General features: G+C 43.0%; 1 protein-coding gene across 2 annotated transcripts in view; it reads left to right on the forward strand.

Moving 5' to 3' along the window:
• Window positions 1–19,834, forward strand: part of HECW1 (HECT, C2 and WW domain containing E3 ubiquitin protein ligase 1) — a 166,061-nt gene that overhangs the window by 86,297 nt on the left and 59,930 nt on the right. The window contains exons 6-10 of one of the 2 annotated variants that reach the window (XM_010137917.1): window positions 4,416–4,558; window positions 6,570–6,670; window positions 7,914–9,281; window positions 12,692–12,793; window positions 17,872–18,022. In XM_010137917.1, the coding sequence (XP_010136219.1) occupies window positions 4,416–4,558; window positions 6,570–6,670; window positions 7,914–9,281; window positions 12,692–12,793; window positions 17,872–18,022 (1,865 nt within the window). The remainder of the gene's footprint in view (window positions 1–4,415; window positions 4,559–6,569; window positions 6,671–7,913; window positions 9,282–12,691; window positions 12,794–17,871; window positions 18,023–19,834) is intronic. The other variant, XM_010137918.1, reaches the window with a different exon arrangement.

A 19,834-nucleotide genomic window follows, 5' to 3' on the forward strand; every position in this document is an offset into this window, starting at 1 on the left:
CCTCTAACGGGGACCCTCTCTTCCCCAGCCGGAAAGGATCAGACAAGAGGACAGCTGATAGACTACATGGACAAATGGGGTCGGAGACTGTTTCGAGGGCCAGGCACCCTGTGAGAAACAGGTTGTTCCTAATTGCAATTTCTTGGCAGTTTTGTTGAGGCAATCTGCCATCTCCTCTGCGGAGTGTGCTGTGTTGTGCATCGTCTGAAGTTCTAGGAGTCACTTTGTGTGAAACAGTAGTTTATGTGTTATACAGGGTAATGCACTGTGACTAATGCAATGTAGGCAATTACTGGTTTGGGCTAATCAGAGAATAGAGATTGAACTCTTATTCATCCACCAGCTGCTGTAGATCAACTATAATTTTGGGGTCCAGTGATACCTTGTAAGCTTTTTTTGCCCACATTTTGTATCATGCATTTTAGTTGAATTTTGGTAAGGGATCAAGTAAAAACATCAAGTTCTAGCCATCACTTGCAATTTTCGTGGCGTGTTCTTTCTTGATGTCCTGTTTTCTACTGTTAACCAAATCAATACATAGTCACTCATTAGACAGTCTTTTCCCTAAGTTTTACCTTAAAACTGTAGCTGCTTTGGGAGGTGAATTTGCACCTGTGTTGAAATCCATTACTTTGAAAGTTTTTCTATTAAGTACAAAGAAATCCTTAGATGAAGTCACAAACCACGTTCATGCAGCCATTGTCAAGTTTGGGGGACCTCTGGACATCTGGAGAGGCTAAACCTTTTGAAAAAGTTAAGTCAGGACCTCAGAATTTTAAAATTGCCGGAAATTTTATTTTCACTTTGTTCTTTGACTGTGAAAAAAAGACCATTTATGTAAACTTCAGTACACCTTTCTCCAGTTAGTCTCAGTGTAAACTTCAGTTTAGTGTCTTTGGATTGCAGCGGGTTCCACGCTGCTTCTTGACCAGTGTTACAGAGTCACTAACAGCTGTGATTCAAAGAATCTAGATTTTTGTGGAAAAAAACCCAACCTGTGAACAAACCCACAAAATGAGTAGTGGCCTCAGTGAAAATATACAGCTTAAAGACTGCTGTCTTAGGTTGTGAAAGAAAATGTATGGTAGCCGATGCCAGCTGCAAAACATACGAGAATCTGGCTTCAAGGAGCAACTATTGGGAAAATCAGAATTCTCCTTAAAATAATATATTTGAGCTTATTTTACTAAAATTTGTGTATTCTTGCTTTTCTCTGCAACCATGCCATCATACTTCTTTTTAATGTAAAAGCTTAACTTCTGAGTTAGTTCTGTATCACTGAGAGTTGTGATGAAAAGTTTCAAATAGCAGAACACTTACAGTAAAAGTTGTCACAGTAACATTAAAAAATGGCAGCAGACTTATTCCTAAAATGCAGCACTTCTTGGTTCTCAGTGATGTAGTTAGTGGGCATGTGTAAGAAGCCGCTTCAAACTTTACTCATCCTGAAAAGAGTCAATTTTTTTTCTCTGTTGTGATCTTGTAGCCTCTTTTTCTCACCCCTCCTTGGGATGAATTATTAATCACAACATCACTGAGTGTTTATAGAATTTATAATCGGTGTCCTTTTTGCTTTGAACAGTGTAAAAGCAGCCAGTGTTTTGTGGTTAAGGTACAAGGGCTGGCCTGTCGGAAAAGAAGGCGAAGGAAGAGAGGGAAACCAGAATTTAATGGTGATTTGCTTCCACTTCCAAAGACATCAGTCCCATCTTTAAACAGCACAAGATTCTCCATGTTTTCAAAAGTGACTGGTGATTTTTTGAAAATACATTGATTAGTTTTGGAGTTCTCAAACCTAGGTGTTTCGATAAGGTCCGTTTTTCAAAAGGCCAGAGGTGCATGTGTTGTGCAAACAGGGATTCCATTGGGCTTTTCAGGGTGGATGGCCTGAGCCTGAGGCATCCTCAGTGAGGGATTGCCTTAGAAAAATCTTGCCCATTAAGGATTAAACTTGGTGAAAGCAACAGCAGGAGCAAATGTTTAGATAATTTTACATAATTCAGTTATCACTATTTTACAAGCTGCCCCCCACCCCTCCCCAAACCCGTTTTGTTAACTTTTGATCTCAAACTGCAGTTGTTTCTGAATGACAAAACCTCTGAGCTGCCGCAGGACACTTCTGGTCTTAAAGGCGTGGTTGTGTTTCCAAGATGCTGTGTTGGTTTTATACATCTGGACATTCTCCTAGAAGCAGCATTTGGGAACTGTGATCATGGGCCAGGGGCTGGTCCCAGTCCAACGTGGTTGGCAGGTGGTGAAATCAGAATGCATTTTGATTTTACCAATCATACGGAATATCCCAGCATTGGTACATCGGAGAGGCAAAGCTGTTCAAGGAAGAAAGGACGTTTGCTTTGGCTGATTCTGACACACGTTGCTCCGTGCATCCATACTCTCACCTTAGGTGCTAATTACTCTGGAGTACGTCAGTGTGTTTCTTGTGCAGGGAAGGAACTGTCAGCCTTGGTTCCACCTGATACTATGGAAACAAATGTCCGGGCAGATTCTGATTTGCTTCAGAGTTGTACCACAAGACTTAATAACATAGGAAGGTACAGATCATTAACCTACGTTTTGCTTTGCACTTACGAACAGTTCAGTCTTTACCTTTGTGCGTGTGCGTGTTCAACCCCACAGAGACCTTTTTACACTATAGGTGTCAGCTGCATAATAATGGAGAAGTCATTAAATGGCAAATTGCTGTACGTTACAGTAACCTCAATCAGTTGAAAGTTAATTCCGTTCCTCTGCTTTCTTTGGAAGTGTCACGAAGTGGCAGTTACCCACGGTTTTTAGCAGGTGGAACAGTAATGGTAATACAACTTACTTTTATAAAGCAACTTCCAATATACATGGAGAATTCATGTTCTCTCCTTTGTTGGGTTTATCTTCTTTGGTAACCTGTTGCAAAGATGTAGACAAAAATGAGAAGAAAATAACACATTAGCTGTTACTTAAATTATATTTTTCTGATTATTTGCATTTTTGCAGGGTCTGATTAACAGAATATGCCACTCATACTGGTTTCACTCGAAGCTGTTTGAACTCAGTACTTGTGAAAACGAGATCATGATTCATCAGAGCAAGCAACTTAGGGCTTAACTCCAGGCCTCGATAACCCAGAGCATGATTCAGTTGTGAAGATTGTTTTTGGCAGCAGGAAAGCTATAAAATCCTTTCATCCATCTCAATATTCACTTACTACAAAGGCTGTCTTCCAGTTCAGTATTGACCTTTCAGTTAGGTGAGCAGCAGGCGTACACTTTTCCTGCTAGGGCGCACCACAGCAGCCATGTGGTTTTTTTGATGGATGATATTCTAGTAGTAGCAGATCTGTTTGGAAAAATGATTCAGTGACCCATGTCACCAGCTCCAAGTCTGTACTGAATTTTAGACAGTTTAGGAGCAATCAAGGCTGAGTTATTTAGTGTATTTGCTTTGCGCTATTATTCCTAAGTAGAACGTTGCTTTTCCTATGTGGTGATCCCAAGATCTCCAGGTGCCCTAATGCTCCCATGTTTAGACGCTGTACACATGGACTCCCTTGCTCCTACAACCTAAAATACCACCCTTCTTATTCCTGCCTCATGCAGTCTTTAAAAGCCTCTTGAAACATTACTTACAAATAAAACCAGGTGTTTTTAAAACCAGATGGACCGAGGTATCAGTCGCGTGTTTCAAAGCACCCAATGGCATCAGCAGTTTTAGATGGTGCCATTGCCATCTTCCCTGGTATCGTTTGTTTTGGGAGCCTGTGCTGCGACTTTACCTTCTGGTTGAGCCCTTTGCTGGGCTATGCCGTGAACCAGCTTAGGCGATCGATCCAGATAAACAGTATTTTCAGAGTTTTTCCTGTTTGAGTTTGGCAGGGATGAGCAAGAGAGGGAGAGATCTCACTTCCCGGTTGCTGAGGTACACCTCACAGCTGAAGTACCACAAATAGCCAGTCAGGTGTAAAGAGGACTAATTTCACGTGGAGGGAGATGCTGACTAAACATCTCTTCAGTTGTACTTACGTGCAGCTATTCAAAGTTCTTAGAACTTGTTTAGGGAAAATACGAAAAAACCTATAATCTGTGCAATGACATCTAGACCAATAACCATTGCTAGGGCAGAGTTCGTTAGATCTCTGTGGCTGTACTCTCCTTACCATTGGCAAGCCTTGTTTAGAGTGTTTGGATCATCCATAAATGAAATTCTTGCATTCCCCAAGCCTGACTCTGCAGCATTACACAGTCCCTACAGGGTGCTTTCACCTGCCTGCTCTGAGGCCAAGGTTTTTTTATGTTGCAGGCCTGTGCCTGGGGGTCCTGTGAAAAAACCAGAGACTGACACAGGTCGATACGCCACTAGCAGCTGTGCGTCATTGGGGCCCAGCCTCCAGCTTCATGTTCTGTGCTCTTCCTTTATTGCAGCAATTCAGCTTTGTCTCCCTGCCCACGGATGTCCTGGAAATAGAAGTTAAAGACAAATTTGCAAAGAGCCGACCAATCATCAAGCGTTTCCTGGGAAAACTCTCTATGCCGGTTCAACGCCTCTTGGAAAGACATGCCATAGGGTAAATTTGCTGCTTATGCTATTTTCCATTGTTTAATGAGTGTGGTGCTGTTTTGAAGTCCCTGGTGATACATCATTATAGTGATATAATGATGTTGAGGGGGAGTCTCTGAACGGACAGTTGTCTGATGAATGATGTTGGTCTTAATTAGAATTTATAGGCTACAGGCCAGACAAAGAATTCCCTCTATAACCCTATCCGTTGGATTTTGAAAAGTGAGAGCTGGCATTTAGCAAAGACGACTGTTTTGTGTATCATGGCTGCAAATCCGGAGAGTGCAATATTTTCAATTTGAATATTCTTTTAATGTTATCAACAGGCTGTTTTCGTGTTTCAGGGAGTTACCTATGGGCTATGCCAGGTCTGTTCCTCCTCCCTTTAATTTCTGGACAGTGGAAATATTAAAAAAATATACATGTCATGTTATAACTAAACCTTTCTGACTCTATCCTGCTGCCAAGGAATAACCTGTTCACTTGAGCTCACCTGCCCTGCCCTGCCCTGCTTCCCCATTGCGTAGAAGTCCTGGGAAGGCGTATGCTGCCAAAGTAACACAACCAATTTGAGGAAGATGGATAGTGTTCAGACAAAGCCAAAAAAGTTGGCTCTAAAGTTGCAAGGTTCAGACCTTGAGGAGCAGGGAGAGAAAGAATCATCTCCTGAGGAGAGCATATGCAATGCAGTTTCCAAGAAGGCATTTCTGAAAGTTGGATCTCAATTGAGCAGAACAGCAGGAAGCTGAGCTTGTTGGAAGTGGTTTTGAACAACTGGTTCAGAAACTGTCTGTGATATTGACAGCTGAATCTACCAGAAGGGACTAAGCTACCTCCCTGTTTCTCAAGCAAGGAAGATAGGGTAGCTTTTTAGAAACCAGATGGAAAAGAACAGCTTGGGTAAGGTAGAGCCCTATAACTGGTGTCATTGGCTTCCCTCTGTATGAGAAGATTTCTTATCATCTTCTGATTATATCTTACTATTTTACTTCCTTATTGTAAACACTGTCTAAGGATATACTTCGCCAAGAGCAGTGCCTCCAACTTGCACTTAGATCTGGCTTAGTTTTATTGCCAAAGTGGCTTTTAAATCTTAGGCAAGCTCAGCGAGAAGTTTACACACAAGTTCAGAAAGAGCAGACACAAACTTAGAGATCATCTCATTTATATGAGTTTCTGCTGCATGTGAAACTATCCTAGCAAACACGTATGGCCCAACTTGAAGTGAATTATTTTTCTTCATAAGATGTGTAAATATTACTATTTAGTGAACCCTTTACACCCAAAAAATGCTTTGCAAACATTGATTCAGCCTTTTGGGCAGCTGGGAAGTTAATCTCTTCTATAGTTTCATTCTGTTCTGAGGGGTGGATGAAGTGTGGCAAAGGGAGGGACCTGCACAAGAACAGAATGGAGTCATTGATCAACCTTGTCAGGAAGGTGTTCTCCTGATATTTCAGCTTCATAGAGGTAAGAGGGGTGGAAAGAGATGAAGAGCAGTCATTCAGCCAGTTTGGAAAGAGAAGGTGGCAAGCGGGGACTGGCCTGTACAGGATTTTGAAAGAAGGGACAGAAAAGCTGAATTTTATGCGGATGGTGAAGGGAAGGAGATACAGAAATGCGAGGTTCTGCAGAAGGGTAGATATTGTCAGATCAGCAGGGAAGTGAAGTCCTGTTACAATAGCTGAAGTGGGAGTTGTTTGCTTCCCATGTCGATATTTTCATACCCATACTGCAGAAGTTCCATTCCCACCGTTCTCTCTCAGTATATATACATATGTGCTTGTGTATCCCAGAAGCCTGTCTTATTCACTGACTCAGCTGTTCCATTGTAATTGAAGACATTGTCCTCTCCTCTGCCATTCGTTCTCTTGTATGCAAGTCAACGTGCCCTCATGGCTGGGTTGAATAGCCTCTGAAAACCAGGCTGTATTTTTGTAGGATACAGCAGCTTTATCTATGCACAGTAGACACTGGGTGGGTTATAGTCTATTGTGACGATATTTGTTTTCTTTCAGGGACAGGGTTGTAAGCTACACTCTGGGTCGCAGGCTTCCTACAGATCATGTGAGTGGCCAGCTGCAGTTCCGATTTGAGATAACTTCTTCCATCCATCCAGGTAACTCTCAGTCATTTTGGTCATCATTTATCTAGACTTTTTTTCTTTTTTTTTTTTTTTTGCTTCCCATTCTTTCTCCTCAGATATCTGAATTCATTCCTGGCTGCCCTGGGACTTTAGGTACAGTCATGAGCAAAGGGAAGTTCATAAAGTCCCCCCATCACAGGATGCATCGTGAGTCACAACTTCTTCCCTGTTTCCACTTAGCTTAGAACTACTGGTGTCTCATATCCTCCTGTTCTTGACTGCTTCAAATACTCTGCCACATCACTGGGAGAGAAGAGGGTGGAAAACTCAAGTATTGGCTGCTTCTCTGTCACCTGTCCTGTAGAAGTGCTAGATGGGCTGTTATTTGTAGAGTCATCTGTATCTGAGCACTTCATAAGTAAAAATGAAGAATGTAACAGTAGATATTACTAGAAACGTTCTCGTTTTGAGTATTTTTAATGAAAAAAGTAGAACAAAAAAAATAATTTAGTGTTTCCCCCCTTCCCTCCCTTTTGGTTTGGTTTTGGTTCACATTCTCTTGTAGCTATTAGGAAGTGACTGTCATGATGGTGTAAGTTTGAACCTTGGTTTTCGTGTCAGTCTCAGGAGAGTTGCTCAGGGACTCTCTGCCTCTCTGTGGTAGTGCCCGCTCAGGTACACTTTGTCAAGCCACCAGCAGCTGCTTTAGTGGTTGGAAATCGTGACCTCACCCTTGCTGGAAAACCCTGACTTCTGTCTTTTGCCTGTGTAGATGGTGTGAAAGAACCCAGGTTGTCTGGCATCTGGGAGGAGGTGGTACAGATGAGGATGACATCGAAGGATGTTTGGAGGGACGTTTCCACTTTTTGGGATGTGAAAAACAGTTTTTTTAAGTTCTCTGTTGTGGAGTCCTGTCAGCTTCAGCATGACAAGAAAAATGTCATGAAATCCTCGGGAAAGACATCCTTATCATTCCTATAATACTCCCTCCAGTGCCAGTTGGGCTCAAAGAGGCGTTTCAGGAAGGTGTTATGTAGCAAGGAGACGCGGTGCTGCATACAGATTACCACCACGAGTAGCAAAAAAAAAAAAAAAAAAAAAAACAAAAAACCAGCATTTTTTTATAGTTGCTCAGTTGCCCACTCATTTCACACTGTAATTTATGCTTTTAATTTTCTGAAATTGCTGTGGATGTCTGTGCCCCCACAGCCAAGCTTCTGGTTCAGGCAATACTCTTGTTAAAGGAGTAAATAATTTCTTTCCTTGTCTTACACAGATGATGAAGAGGTCTCCATTAGTGCGGATCCCGAGCCAGCTGACCTCCAGGAAAGCCCTGTGAACAACCCCACAGAGGAAAGCCTCGGTGAGCCTCCATGCATCAACACAGTGACCTCAGAAAGTACAGCTCCAGAACAGCTAAATGGATACAGTGTGAACAGTGTCGATAGCCCAGGGGCTGTCAAACCACCTGGGGAAGTCAACCAGAGCAGCTTAAATGAAGAGCTAGCAGGAGATGGGGAGGTTGATGCGGTGCCAGTTCCTGAGACCTTGGAATCCATCCCAGGAGAAGCATTGCCTTCTTTGAGCGCTACGGACCTCACGGAGCAGCTGACTCTGCTGGCTTGCATGTCTCCTCCTGAGACTGAAGTTAGGGAAAATAACAAAGTCAATGCTGGTGCTCAGGGAGATGGTGGAGTCTTGACAAGCATAGAAACATTAGATGTCGATGAGGTGAGTGCAGATGTGCATGCTGGCAAGGACCTAGAGAAGAGTCAGGAAGAAGAAGGGGCTTCAGCCCGGGAGGAGGAAGACAACAAACTACAGCTGAGGACCACAGCAAAGAGGAAAAACAGGCCCTGCTCCCTGCCTGTGTCCGAACTTGAGACAGTCATAGCTTCTGCTTGCGGTGAGCCAGAGACCCCTCGCACACACTACATAAGGATCCACAACCTGCTTCACAGCCTACCCTCAGCACAGATGAGCAGCGATGGGGAAGAAGAGCAAGATGGTGGAAACGGTGCCGAGAACGATGAGGAGTCTACAGTCAAGGAGGTGGTGGACAAGGAGGCGGTCAGTGAGACTGAGACAGTGGCAGCAGAGCCTCCTCCAGAAAATGAGGCTGAAGAGAATGTCAGCCAGAGCACAGTGCTTCCTGGGACCTTGGATGAGCAACTCTCTGACTTAAATGATGGGCTGTTGGATGGGGAACACCTCAGGACAGGAAGCGAGAGCGAGTCAAGCTCCAGGCCCAATGGTGACAACGAGTGCGAGGCGTGCGACACCTCTTGCTACAGCCCCTCTTGCTACAGCACTTCCTGCTACAGTACCTCCTGCTACAGCACTTCTTGCTACAGCACTTCCTGTTATGACAGTAACAATCGCTTCTCCAGCCATACCCGCTTCTCCTCTGTCGACAGTGCAAAGATTTCTGAGAGCACGGTCTTTTCCTCACAGGATGATGATGAGGAGGAGAACAGTGCTTTTGAGTCAGTGCCAGATTCAGTGCAGAGCCCTGAGCTGGACAGGGAGCAAGTGGATGGCTCCTCCCAGTGGCCAGATGAACTAGTAGCTCATGGTGGGAATCCACAAAGAGCCACAGAAATTCTAGACACCCCAGTAGCAGGTCCAAGCAGCAGAAGAGAAGGTTAGATTCTGAGAATGGATGCGCTGAGCAACCCTGATTATCTGGATGTCACAGAAGGCATCAGATAATCAAGGTTTCTGATAGCTCATGGTTTATTTCCTACAAATTTGAGGGCTGTGAGCTGGGCCAGGTATCAGGGAGGGTTGGATAATGGAGCCTGCCCTTAAAAATCCCAGCAAAACCGAATAAATCAGACGGGGATCTGTATGTATGGATTCCTGTAGATACACGTGCATCATTACAAAATCAAGATTAGCTACTGTAGTGATGTGGCAGATCAGCATTTTCACATCCACCGACTCATTCCTTATTTCCTGGGATTGTTCCATTTCACATATCTGATGTGCTGCCATGTCTCTGATAGTCCGTGAGAGGACCAGCGTGTGCTTGTCAAAGGGCAGATGTGCTGATTTCCACCAGCTGAAGATCTGGGCTAGTTTCGGTGTATGTTTGGTAGCCATGGACAGTCATGAGCACAGAGAAATGCAAATATTTGTCTCTTAAGAACCCAGTTTTCTAGCCCTATTTGTTCCAATTCCCCAAGGATCAAACAAACCCACCTCAGATTTCAGACCATAGGGCAACTCAACAGGGATTTTTTTTTCCTTAGGTATTTTGAAATTTGGACAATATTGAACAAAATTCTCATTTCCTTACCCTGCTCTAGAGAGAAAACATACTTAAAGTAATTCTTTGTCTTTGTAATTTAGGTACTGTTATCCTAATCCCTGCAAACCGCTACATTAAATGCCTCCCTTTGGTAACTCGTTTTATGTTGTATGGAGTTACGTGAGGATGGGTTTGATCACTCTTCTCTTCCTCAGTGTATTGTTTTCACTGAAGAAGTGAAGGCCTCAGCAGCAGCTAAGGACTGTGCAGCAAGGTCAAGACATAGTCTTTGCATTCCCAAATCCTGAGTCATCTGTCTCCCACTATAAGTGATACCAAATTTAAAATGGCACCAAAACGGTAACATTTGGGGATCACTGAGAAACTCCAACTAAATTGTCCTTCTACTTTTTCCTTCTCCATTCCAAATTTATTTACCTCCATCTTGTACTGCTGCAGACCCTACCCCAACAGAAAGAAAAGTGTCAGGGTGGCCTTACATACTGGGCTGTGTAAAGACTTTGTAAACAGCTGGGCCTAGGCAATTACTTGCTTTGCGGAGCAGAATCTAATCCAAAGAATTGACCTCTCAGAAGTTCACAGAGGTAGAGAAACCCAGTTTCCTTCCTTGCAGGCAAGAGTCTTTGCAGCTGGTCAGCATTTATACGCAAGCATACCTAAGGGGGCACGAGTGTGTGCGTGTGTGTGTGTGTGTGAGACCATGCTTACAGGTTATTTTGGACTATGTGTACTTCTGAGAGGGGATGTGGGGGGAGAGGGTGTCTTCTGCGTATGGATTCAGTACAGCTCCAAGACTGTGCCCCTTGAGCTGTATAGAGGGCATGGCAGCGTTCACAGTGGCTTGGCTCTGGTTAGCGGAGAGAGGGTATGTCTGCAGGGCAGCCCGGCGCCGAGCACTCTGTTGATATCACCGGGAGTGCTTCGGTAAACGTGCACATTGCTTCATGACTTGGCAGCTGTCACACATGCAGTAGAGGTGGTCACCTCCATCCACTCCAGGTGACTGGTACTACCATGCTTCCGCTGGCTTGACGTAACTGTCTTGACTAGGGGAGAGTCAATTATGGTGAGGTAAGTAAAGACACATAGATGGATGATCTGGTAGTTGGTGCTACACCACCTGTAGTAACAGCAGTTTTTAACGCTATGAGAGATGGACTCTTAGCACTGAGTGATAACTTACATAACTCTGCTGTCTGTTCCAAACACACAGCAGATGCAACTGTGAGATACGCCTATACCCGAGTGGCTTCATGAAGACTTTTAACAGGCCATACGGTATCATCGGAGTACCTAGAAGAGGGAGTATTTTTGTCTAAGTGATTTTTCTCACTTCTGGGTGGTGTGAGATTTTTTACAGTTTTATACAACATTGGCTTCTGCCTTCTAGCTGTTGATTGTTCAAGGAAAAAATGTATTTTTTGGTAAATATTTTATTTTTATATTTGATAGCTATATGTTTGGGTTTTTTACAAAATGTTCATTCGTAGGCTGTTAAGATTCTGACATTAAAGACAGCTAAGCCAGCCAGCATACAGTGAGTTTGGCTTAGCTGAATGGTCTGCATTTTAATTTTGAAGTATCTTTGTGATTTTTTTTCTGTTTTGTGATATTGGAAACACTAAATAGATTTTTTTTCCCTAAGATGCATCTTTCTGATGCGTGTAAATGTTATGTTTATGCAATCAGACTGTATTTGTATTAACAGGCCCACCTGGAGCTGGAGGTCATAGTGAAAAACTGTTACCACACAACATGAAAATGTGTTTGTTAGTAGAGTAAATAGTCCTGGTTTCTAAGATTTTAAGGACAGACTAAGAAAGAGTCTTAATCTTAATTCTGGAACTTGTGAAGTTTTAACGTGCAGGTTCCTTATTCTCACTGTTAAGTCTAAGATTTTTCCTCCCTACTGTAACTTCTCAGCTTCTTAAAGGATTCTATAAACATTGGCTGGATCTTAAGTTACTTGTTGCTTTCAGCAGAACATGAGTTTGAGCTTAGGCTTCATTTATTTCATATTTGGGTATATAGACATGAATATAATGTTAGTGCTTAAGAACTTCCTCTGCACTGTCTGCTGTGTCTCCTTCTTCTTCTTTCCCTCTTCTGTATCTCAGGTCTTCCTTCTTTATCTCGGATCCTGACTATGTCTCACTATCTTTTGTCCTCCTCTTCTACCACCTGTCTCCTACCTGTTTCTGGACCTTCTCTCAATCTCCCTCCTTCCATCCAAGATGGACTCTTTGAATTTTGAAAAGTACCTATAGAAGGGAATGACCTTTTGCTTTGCAGGGACTGCAAAATCCTGCCATTCCGGTCCATGTATACAGCCATTGATCTTTTGGAAAAGCAGAGAAAGGTCCAAGGCGGCTTGTGGCCTCATATCCCACCAATGGGATGAATTAAAAGTTGGAATCAGGATTTTTCATGTTCCTGCCAATTTCTGCAGAAGCTTGAGTTTGGTTGTACATGCACAGTATTTCTCAGAGATCAGGCCTGGTTCTTCTCTCGCTTACACTCGTGTGTCTATGAGTCCCGAGTCTGGCCCGTTTAGCATTGACTCAAACCTAAGATCAGAGCCTGGTTGCATTATTTTAATAATTCTTTGGCGTATGAGTTGTTATTAAAATAGTGCCTGAAAATAGGAATAACCACAACCGATAGTACACCAGGCTACCCTATTTAAAAATAATCACATGTTTTACAGTAGCACATTTTTTTTTAAACCACATTGTGAAAACAGTGAATGACTGTCAATGTCTTGAATATCTTGTCCATAGGTGATTGTCCTTTACTCCATAATTCTCAGCCAGTCAGCCAGCTTCCTTCCCTGAGGCCTGACCATCATCACTACCCAACTATCGATGAGCCTCTTCCACCAAGTAAGCTTTAGTTTTTTAATTTATTGCATTTTTCGGCTTTTCCTGTTAACTCAAACAGTGTAGAGGTCAGTATGTCTTCTGAAACCTCACCTGTTCTGTATATACAATCTCCAAAACCCAAGAAGTATGCTCTTTTGTTTCCCTTACTTGATCCTGTGAACAACTTCATGTGTTGTCATGTTATTTTGGACAAGCTCCGAAACCTCCCTCTGCCTTGGTCCATCTTCTTCCTTAGCTACCATGAAATGAAAATGCTACTTCCCTTTTTCCAGTCAGTGTGTTTAGACTCAAATGAGTGGGTGTCTGTAAGGTGCTCCAGAAGCCTCACTGTGAAGCTTTCTGGGTGGTGTATCAGCAGAGTACTCTAATTTTTCTATAATGTTTGTCCCCAGGTTTTCTATAACCAGCTTCAGAGATGGTTTGGGATAGCATTCCCTGTGGTCTGTCAGCTTCGCTCGCAGGTCCAGTGGGAACCCTTTCACAGTCAGGATGCTCCTGGGACAAACAGGTCCAAATCTGAGCAAAACCGGTAGAAGCTGGGAAAAGGCAGCTCATGTAGGGCGTTCTTGTTGTACTGTTTGTGGATTTAATCGTCAGTGAATTTTGTGTTCGTTATAGACTGTAACGGTGTCTGCAGTTGGAGAGGGTCTGAAGTAGCATGATCGATTAGCAGGCTGATCACATGGGGGTTTTACCACTGCTGGAGATGTTTCCACCAGTCTCTGCAGCCTTTCCCTGGTGTGTTGCTGGATTATTAGCCCACCGTTTGCATTGGTGTTGAGTGCCCAGCAGAGCGCACTCTATGCCCTGCAACGTGCTGCTGATCACCTTTCAACTTCAGCACATGATTTAACAACCTGAAATGTGCAGTGCCTCAGAAAAACAACCAGCCGTATAAACAAAGTGCTCTATTTTCTTCAGAGCCCAAGAAGGGAACACGCTCATTTGGCCTATGGTGCCCTTGACAAATAATTCATCATTTACCAACCATGCTGTCAGTATTCCCAGAGCCGAAAATAGCCCCGATGCTGGCCTCAGCTGCACAGCAGTAGGAATAATTCAGATGCTTTTAACCCAGTGAAGTCTTACTGGAGTCCCACTGTGGCTTGCCAGTGAGTGATGAAATGGGAACGGTTACCTCTGTAACAGGCAAATATTTCTCTTCCTCCCACTCAACACTTTGCGAATAGGACACGTTCCCCATTAGATGACTTAATGATGGGGCACTGACACCAGCTCAGGTAAACAAAACAGACTGTCAATGTGTTCCATATTCTTCCATCACTAATTTAATACATTCTTCCTCTTTCTTCTGATTATCCTCAAAAGGCAAAAATTCCTACCAGTGGTTTTCACAAGTGCTTTCCCAGCAGAGTTGGTTTAAGGACATAAAATGCCTACATACAGTTCAGAAGCGGTATCGCTTTGTAAGATTTTTATCTTAGCATTTGCATATCACATCATTTTTACAATAAAGGCTGACACTGTGGGCTGAAATATATTGATCTTAATAGGAATAGAATGTACTAAGTTAGTCTGGGGAGCAAAAAAGTTGAGTTAATATCACCTAGGAAACCTGTTTCCAAAAACTCTCCATGATATTTTCAAGTAATTTCAAAATTTAAACTATAGCCTTAATCCAGAAATGTTTCTTCTTCTAGCATAGTATCACTTCTCAGTGCCTTTAATGCCTCTTTTATCCTAGATAAGTTGTTCTTCAGTCATGTGAAAGGAAGAAATGTTATATTTTAAACCTGAGTTACAAGATCAAACCTGGCTTATTTCTCGCATGCAGTATTAGCTTCCATCCGTAAGTAGAGCTGAAGATAATTTGTCAGTGGTGCAAGTACAGCGATGACTGGTTTTACTTCAGTCACGCAGAATCTTCTGGACAGTCTTTTTTCTCTTTCGAATAGTTATCTGAATAACTTTGTTTCATCATAACCCCACAACAGTTGATCTCAGGGAGGAAATTTTATTTCAGACAGTTTTATTTAGGAAAGTAGCGTAGAACAGATTCATTATTCCTATAGGAGTGTCGTAATGACCAGTCGGAATGTTAAGGTCTATACAAGATTGACGGAAGATTTGCAATTTGTACGGCATTAATAGTCACCCGTTATGTGCGAGTTCGCTAGTACTGCTGGAAACCCTGCAGAACTGAGGCCAAGAAAAATACTCGTGCCTGCCTCAGAGCTGCTCTTTGCCGAAGGTGTGGCTGAGCGGTACTGTCCCGTCCCCAGCCTGTGCTCCAGCACGCTGTGAAGGTCAGATGGAGGTTAGTCTCCATCACAGTCACAGTCCTATTTTGCCTGAAAAGCTAACAAAAGACTCTGAGGAGATTTGGCTGGTTCCTAGTTCACCTGTGTCCCCTGAAGTAGCACAAAGGCACTTGAGCACAGCTCGGAAGCAGAGTTCTGTCTGTCAGTTCACCTGTCAGAGCCTGTTCGTCTCTCTGTGCAGGTATCCATCCATCTGTCCGCAAATCTGGTATCATATGTAGCTTCAGTGACTTGTGTGACTTACAGGTTGTCTTGTGGGAAGGCAGAAAGTGCATCTGCCACCCGTGTACAACAAAAGTGTCGGTACCTGCCACCCTCTGACAGCCTTCCTGGGTGACCAAAAGAAGAGGTCTCCAGCTGATTAGAAATGCTGTTGCAAGGAGCAGTACTGCTGCAGGTTTCTCAAAAGCCGTGTGACGCACAGTTCCTCATATTTTAGCATGCCACTGCAACTGTCAGCCCATGGTTTCAGGTGTATGTACCCATAAAACAGTGCTCACAGGTAGGTGTAGTTCGTGTCTGTACATACTGCTGCTGCATGTCTGACTCATCCGACAGAGACAGCCTTCCTGAAGTTGTAATCCAGTCTGCATGATCCAGACCTGATGTTTTCACTGTCACCTCCAAGCTTTGGACAAATTTAATTGCTCCTAGATTTTGAAGCATCATGCTTAGGAGCTTAGGAACTGAGTTGCATTTAATTGGAGAAACACTACAACATAGCCTCTAGAGCTAGTAGTGCACAGGGCTGGATTTTGAGAAGCCCTGGTTTGACTGAGTAATTGGATAGTAGTATTCTTACTAAGTGTCCTTCAGCAGGCTTCAGACCAATATGACCAGTTGGTGTCTTCTCTAGGCTGTAGGGATCTACAGCATGGCCTACAACCTTCTAGTTATCCACCAACCTTTATTATTCTCAAATTATTATGTCTACTTACCATAGTGTGGGGTGAGGGCTAGGATTCCTTTGTCAGACAAGAGCAAAGACAACAAAGATCTTCATGGTGTTAAGGTTCATCATGTCACTTTGGATCTGGCCAAGATTATTTCCTCGAGGATATTGCAGATAATGCATAGCTCTGGAAGGACCATTGCCCACCAGTGACAGCGTGCTCAGCAAGAGTCATCTCCTTCAACGTGCATCTGTTGTACTTGATGTGCTGTTGTTTACTGTCTTACGTTTTAGATGTTGCTTTCACAAAGCTGTGATTTTCTTCTTGAAACAGCTACAACATCCTTGGGAAACTTTACCTGGTGGGAGGAAGAGAGTCCTCCCCTTAAATTTATGTAGTGATGTTCACAGTGAGAGTCCCCGTGTGTGTGTACCTGTGGTGTGACTATAGGTTTTGCATCTATAAGTAGTGAGGTACTTACAGTCAGCTGTGAAAGAAGAAATGCATCTGCGTATGGCTCTTGTTTTTGAGTCTTACAGAAAATTCCTCCAAGGCCTGCCAGTGCCCATTTTTTAAGGTTTGTGGGATTAATGCGTCAGTGACGGCCAGCCATAGACTTCAGGCAGCCTGTGCTTGGCTGGGACCAGTCCATGTAGGGGAGCTGTGTTTAGCCAGGGCTGGCATTCAGGGGATGGGAACTGCTCACAAAGGACAGGTTTCCAGATACAGCAGAAGAGGTACAACTTCAGTCACGCTCTTAGAGAGTAGGAGATGAAATAGCTTAAGTATGAAATCCAGCTGGTCCTGAATTTGATTGTAGAAAACCAGAGAAGAAGGAGTGGACTCATCAGGGATGAGGCTATCTAAGTAGGAATATGGCAATAAGAGGAAATGTTTGCCCCCAAAGGTAATCACCATATGTGCATTTGTGTGTGAATGTGAGTGAAGTTTGTATATAAACACGTGTAGAAAGTATGTGCATATATTTACATAGCTATGTCATCAGCTGATGGATCATGTAGAAATATGAAGCTAGGAAGTCTAATTTATATCACTACTCCATACATTCCAACCAATTTGGTATATGGCTTTTCTAGCTCACTGCTGAATTTCTCCTGTTCCAGAGACATTTTTTTATCACCATTACCATTTTCCACAAGCCATCATATACCAAATAACTTTTAGGTTTCAATCATGGGACAACATAAACATTAGCAGGAAACAATGACGGAAGGCTCGATATTATGCTGCAAACTTTCAGTCTAGTTGGCATTCATCAGAGCAACAGATCTATGATAATCATCTGTTTAGAGAGATTGCTAAGGGTATGTCCAGCCAGGCTGTGATCAGTTTTTCAGGGGAGCCTTTAGCTGCTCTGTGGTATCCTTCAAAGCCTCTTTATGAAAAAGAGAGAAATGAAACGTTTGTTCTGAACCATAACAAAAAAGAACACATGGGATTTGCCATATTAGCTCAATGTAATCCTTCTCTACTAAGGGTCGGTTCTGCGACCTGCAATGAATCCAGCCAATGAGTATTCCTAATTGTAAAATTATCCAGCCTTTTGAAAAGTGTAGCCACTATGTCACTTGTTTTTCATAGTCTATGGTAGTGAATTCCATAGGCTACCTATGTGCTGTGTGTGAAATGTTTATGTATGTGCATATGCTGCATATACATATATAGAGACAAGCACATAGTACCTATACACATCTGGATGTATATTTTGAATATATACCCAAAATATATCTTGCACGCATGTAGACTATACATACAGTATCTCTCGCGTGTATATACCCTGTCTGTGTATATGTGTGTCTGTTTGTATGTATCTCCCGTGTTTAGGTGTTTCTGAAAGGCATCACACTGACAGCGTCATCCGTTCCTTTTTTTCCAACCCTAGACTGGGAAGCTCGGATAGACAGCCATGGGAGGGTATTCTACGTTGATCATGTCAACCGAACCACCACGTGGCAGCGCCCCACAGCTGCAGCAACGCCGGACGGGATCCACAGGTCTGGCTCCATCCAGCAAATGGAGCAGCTGAACCGGCGGTGAGCGTTTGCACCTATATTCCCTCGAGATCTGGGCTACCCTTTTTCCACACTGCCCCAGTAGCTTCCTCTTTCCCAGTGCATCGCATTGACTCCTTAAGGACTTTTCTTTCCTCCTTGTTCAAGTCTAACACGCATGTTCCGGTCCCCACTGCTGGTCTTTCAGCTGCTGGTGTGCCTGCTGTGGGTGTCCAGTACCCAAACTTGCCCACTTGAGAAGTGCTGTTGAGTGAAAGATGTTGCAAAATGTTTCAAACATGAAGAGACTTTTGGGAGAGTTTTTGGAAGTGACTTCCAGCAGAGAAGGAAGCATTCTTCCCAAAGATGGAGTCGCTTTGGCTGTGTACCTGTAAGATACCCATGGTGATGGGTGCTGTGCTGCGGAGGTTTCTGAGCTCACTTAGTGCCGTATCAGCGTGGCATTTCTACTCAAGCTCATTAGGCCTGTTGGAAGGTCTGCCTCCCTTTCCAGGGCAGCGCGCTGCTCTGATAGAACTGTGCACGTTTCTAGACATAGCTGGATCTGCTTAGTGATGCTTTGGGCACAGTAAATCGGTCAGCTCATTCTGAGCTGGCTGAGATATCTCTTAACATGGCACATATTTTCCCTTTGTTTGACTAGTCCACACATAAATTTGTTTATCATTTCCTTCTCATGTTTGCTTTTTAGACTGAATTTAAGAGGGAAGAGAAAAAATACACAGGTGGTCAAAAATCTTTTTTTTTACGTCAGAAAAGGTTTTTTTTTTAATTCCCTGCTTACTGTAATGATATGGTTTCTAGAAAAAGACAAGGGAAACTGAAATTATATTCTAATTATGGCAAGTAAAATGCCACAGAAGTTCTTTAGTTCTATTTTTTGTGCTAGAATCTGCAGCTGAGAGAAGGTTGCAGAGTTCCAAATTACTCTTTTCAGAGTGCAAAATAGTTTGGGAGTTCCTGTGTGTAAGGAGAACTGGGTCCTGAATAACAAGTAGAAAGTTAATGTAACTTGTGGAGAGTAAACGAGCCTTCTTAAAGTGGTTGTTGTGCAACTTAAGTTGATGCCATCAACATGCTCTTGAAGAATTTCTCCTTTTTTTCACCAAAATTCTTTATTTTGCTTAGTATGTCTTGCAGAAGTGACAGAGCCTGCTCAGTGTTTGTTTTTATTGTAGCTTTCCCCAGAATGGATCGAGGTACCATGTTAATATAAAAAAAAATAGTGAATGTTTAATGTAGATCCTTTCAAGGGAATTAACGTGACTTCTCCCACATTTGGCATTTGTCTTTAAGAGAGATTTGGACCATATCAAAGCTCAGGCTTTTGCCACTTAAGCAAGTTATCTGAAAGCAGAAAGCTCTGTTGTGGACATACATCAGCCTTTCTTCCCCACACACCCCCATTTTTTTTCTTTTTGAGGTTGAACTCATGTAAGAGCAGCACAGCCAAGGAAGGAGTAAGTGCCTGTGAGAGTCTGTGTAGGAATTTACTATTCTGTTATTTAACACGGGTTAATCTTTAAACCATCTATCTCAGCAGAAACTGAAGGGGAGGTGATGTCTTTCTGGTCTCCTTGCTTCAAACTTTATTATTCCATGTTTTCATGTAGGCTGCCTAGCTTTCTTGGTTTTAACTTGATTGTCACTGGTTTGGGTGGGAATTGACAGTTAATAGGGCTGACGTTCTTTGAATCTCTCTATTTTCAGTATTCACATACCCAATTACAAAGGGAGAAATACAGAGGGTTTTCAGCAGTGGCATGTATCTCCTTAGCCGAGTCCCGTTGGAGAGTAAGCACTTTGCAGCTTATTAAACACGAACTGTCATGG

This window comes from Buceros rhinoceros, unplaced genomic scaffold (assembly GCF_000710305.1).
Source record: "Buceros rhinoceros silvestris isolate BGI_N320 unplaced genomic scaffold, ASM71030v1 scaffold3756, whole genome shotgun sequence".
In the NCBI taxonomy this organism is placed as follows: domain Eukaryota; kingdom Metazoa; phylum Chordata; class Aves; order Bucerotiformes; family Bucerotidae; genus Buceros; species Buceros rhinoceros.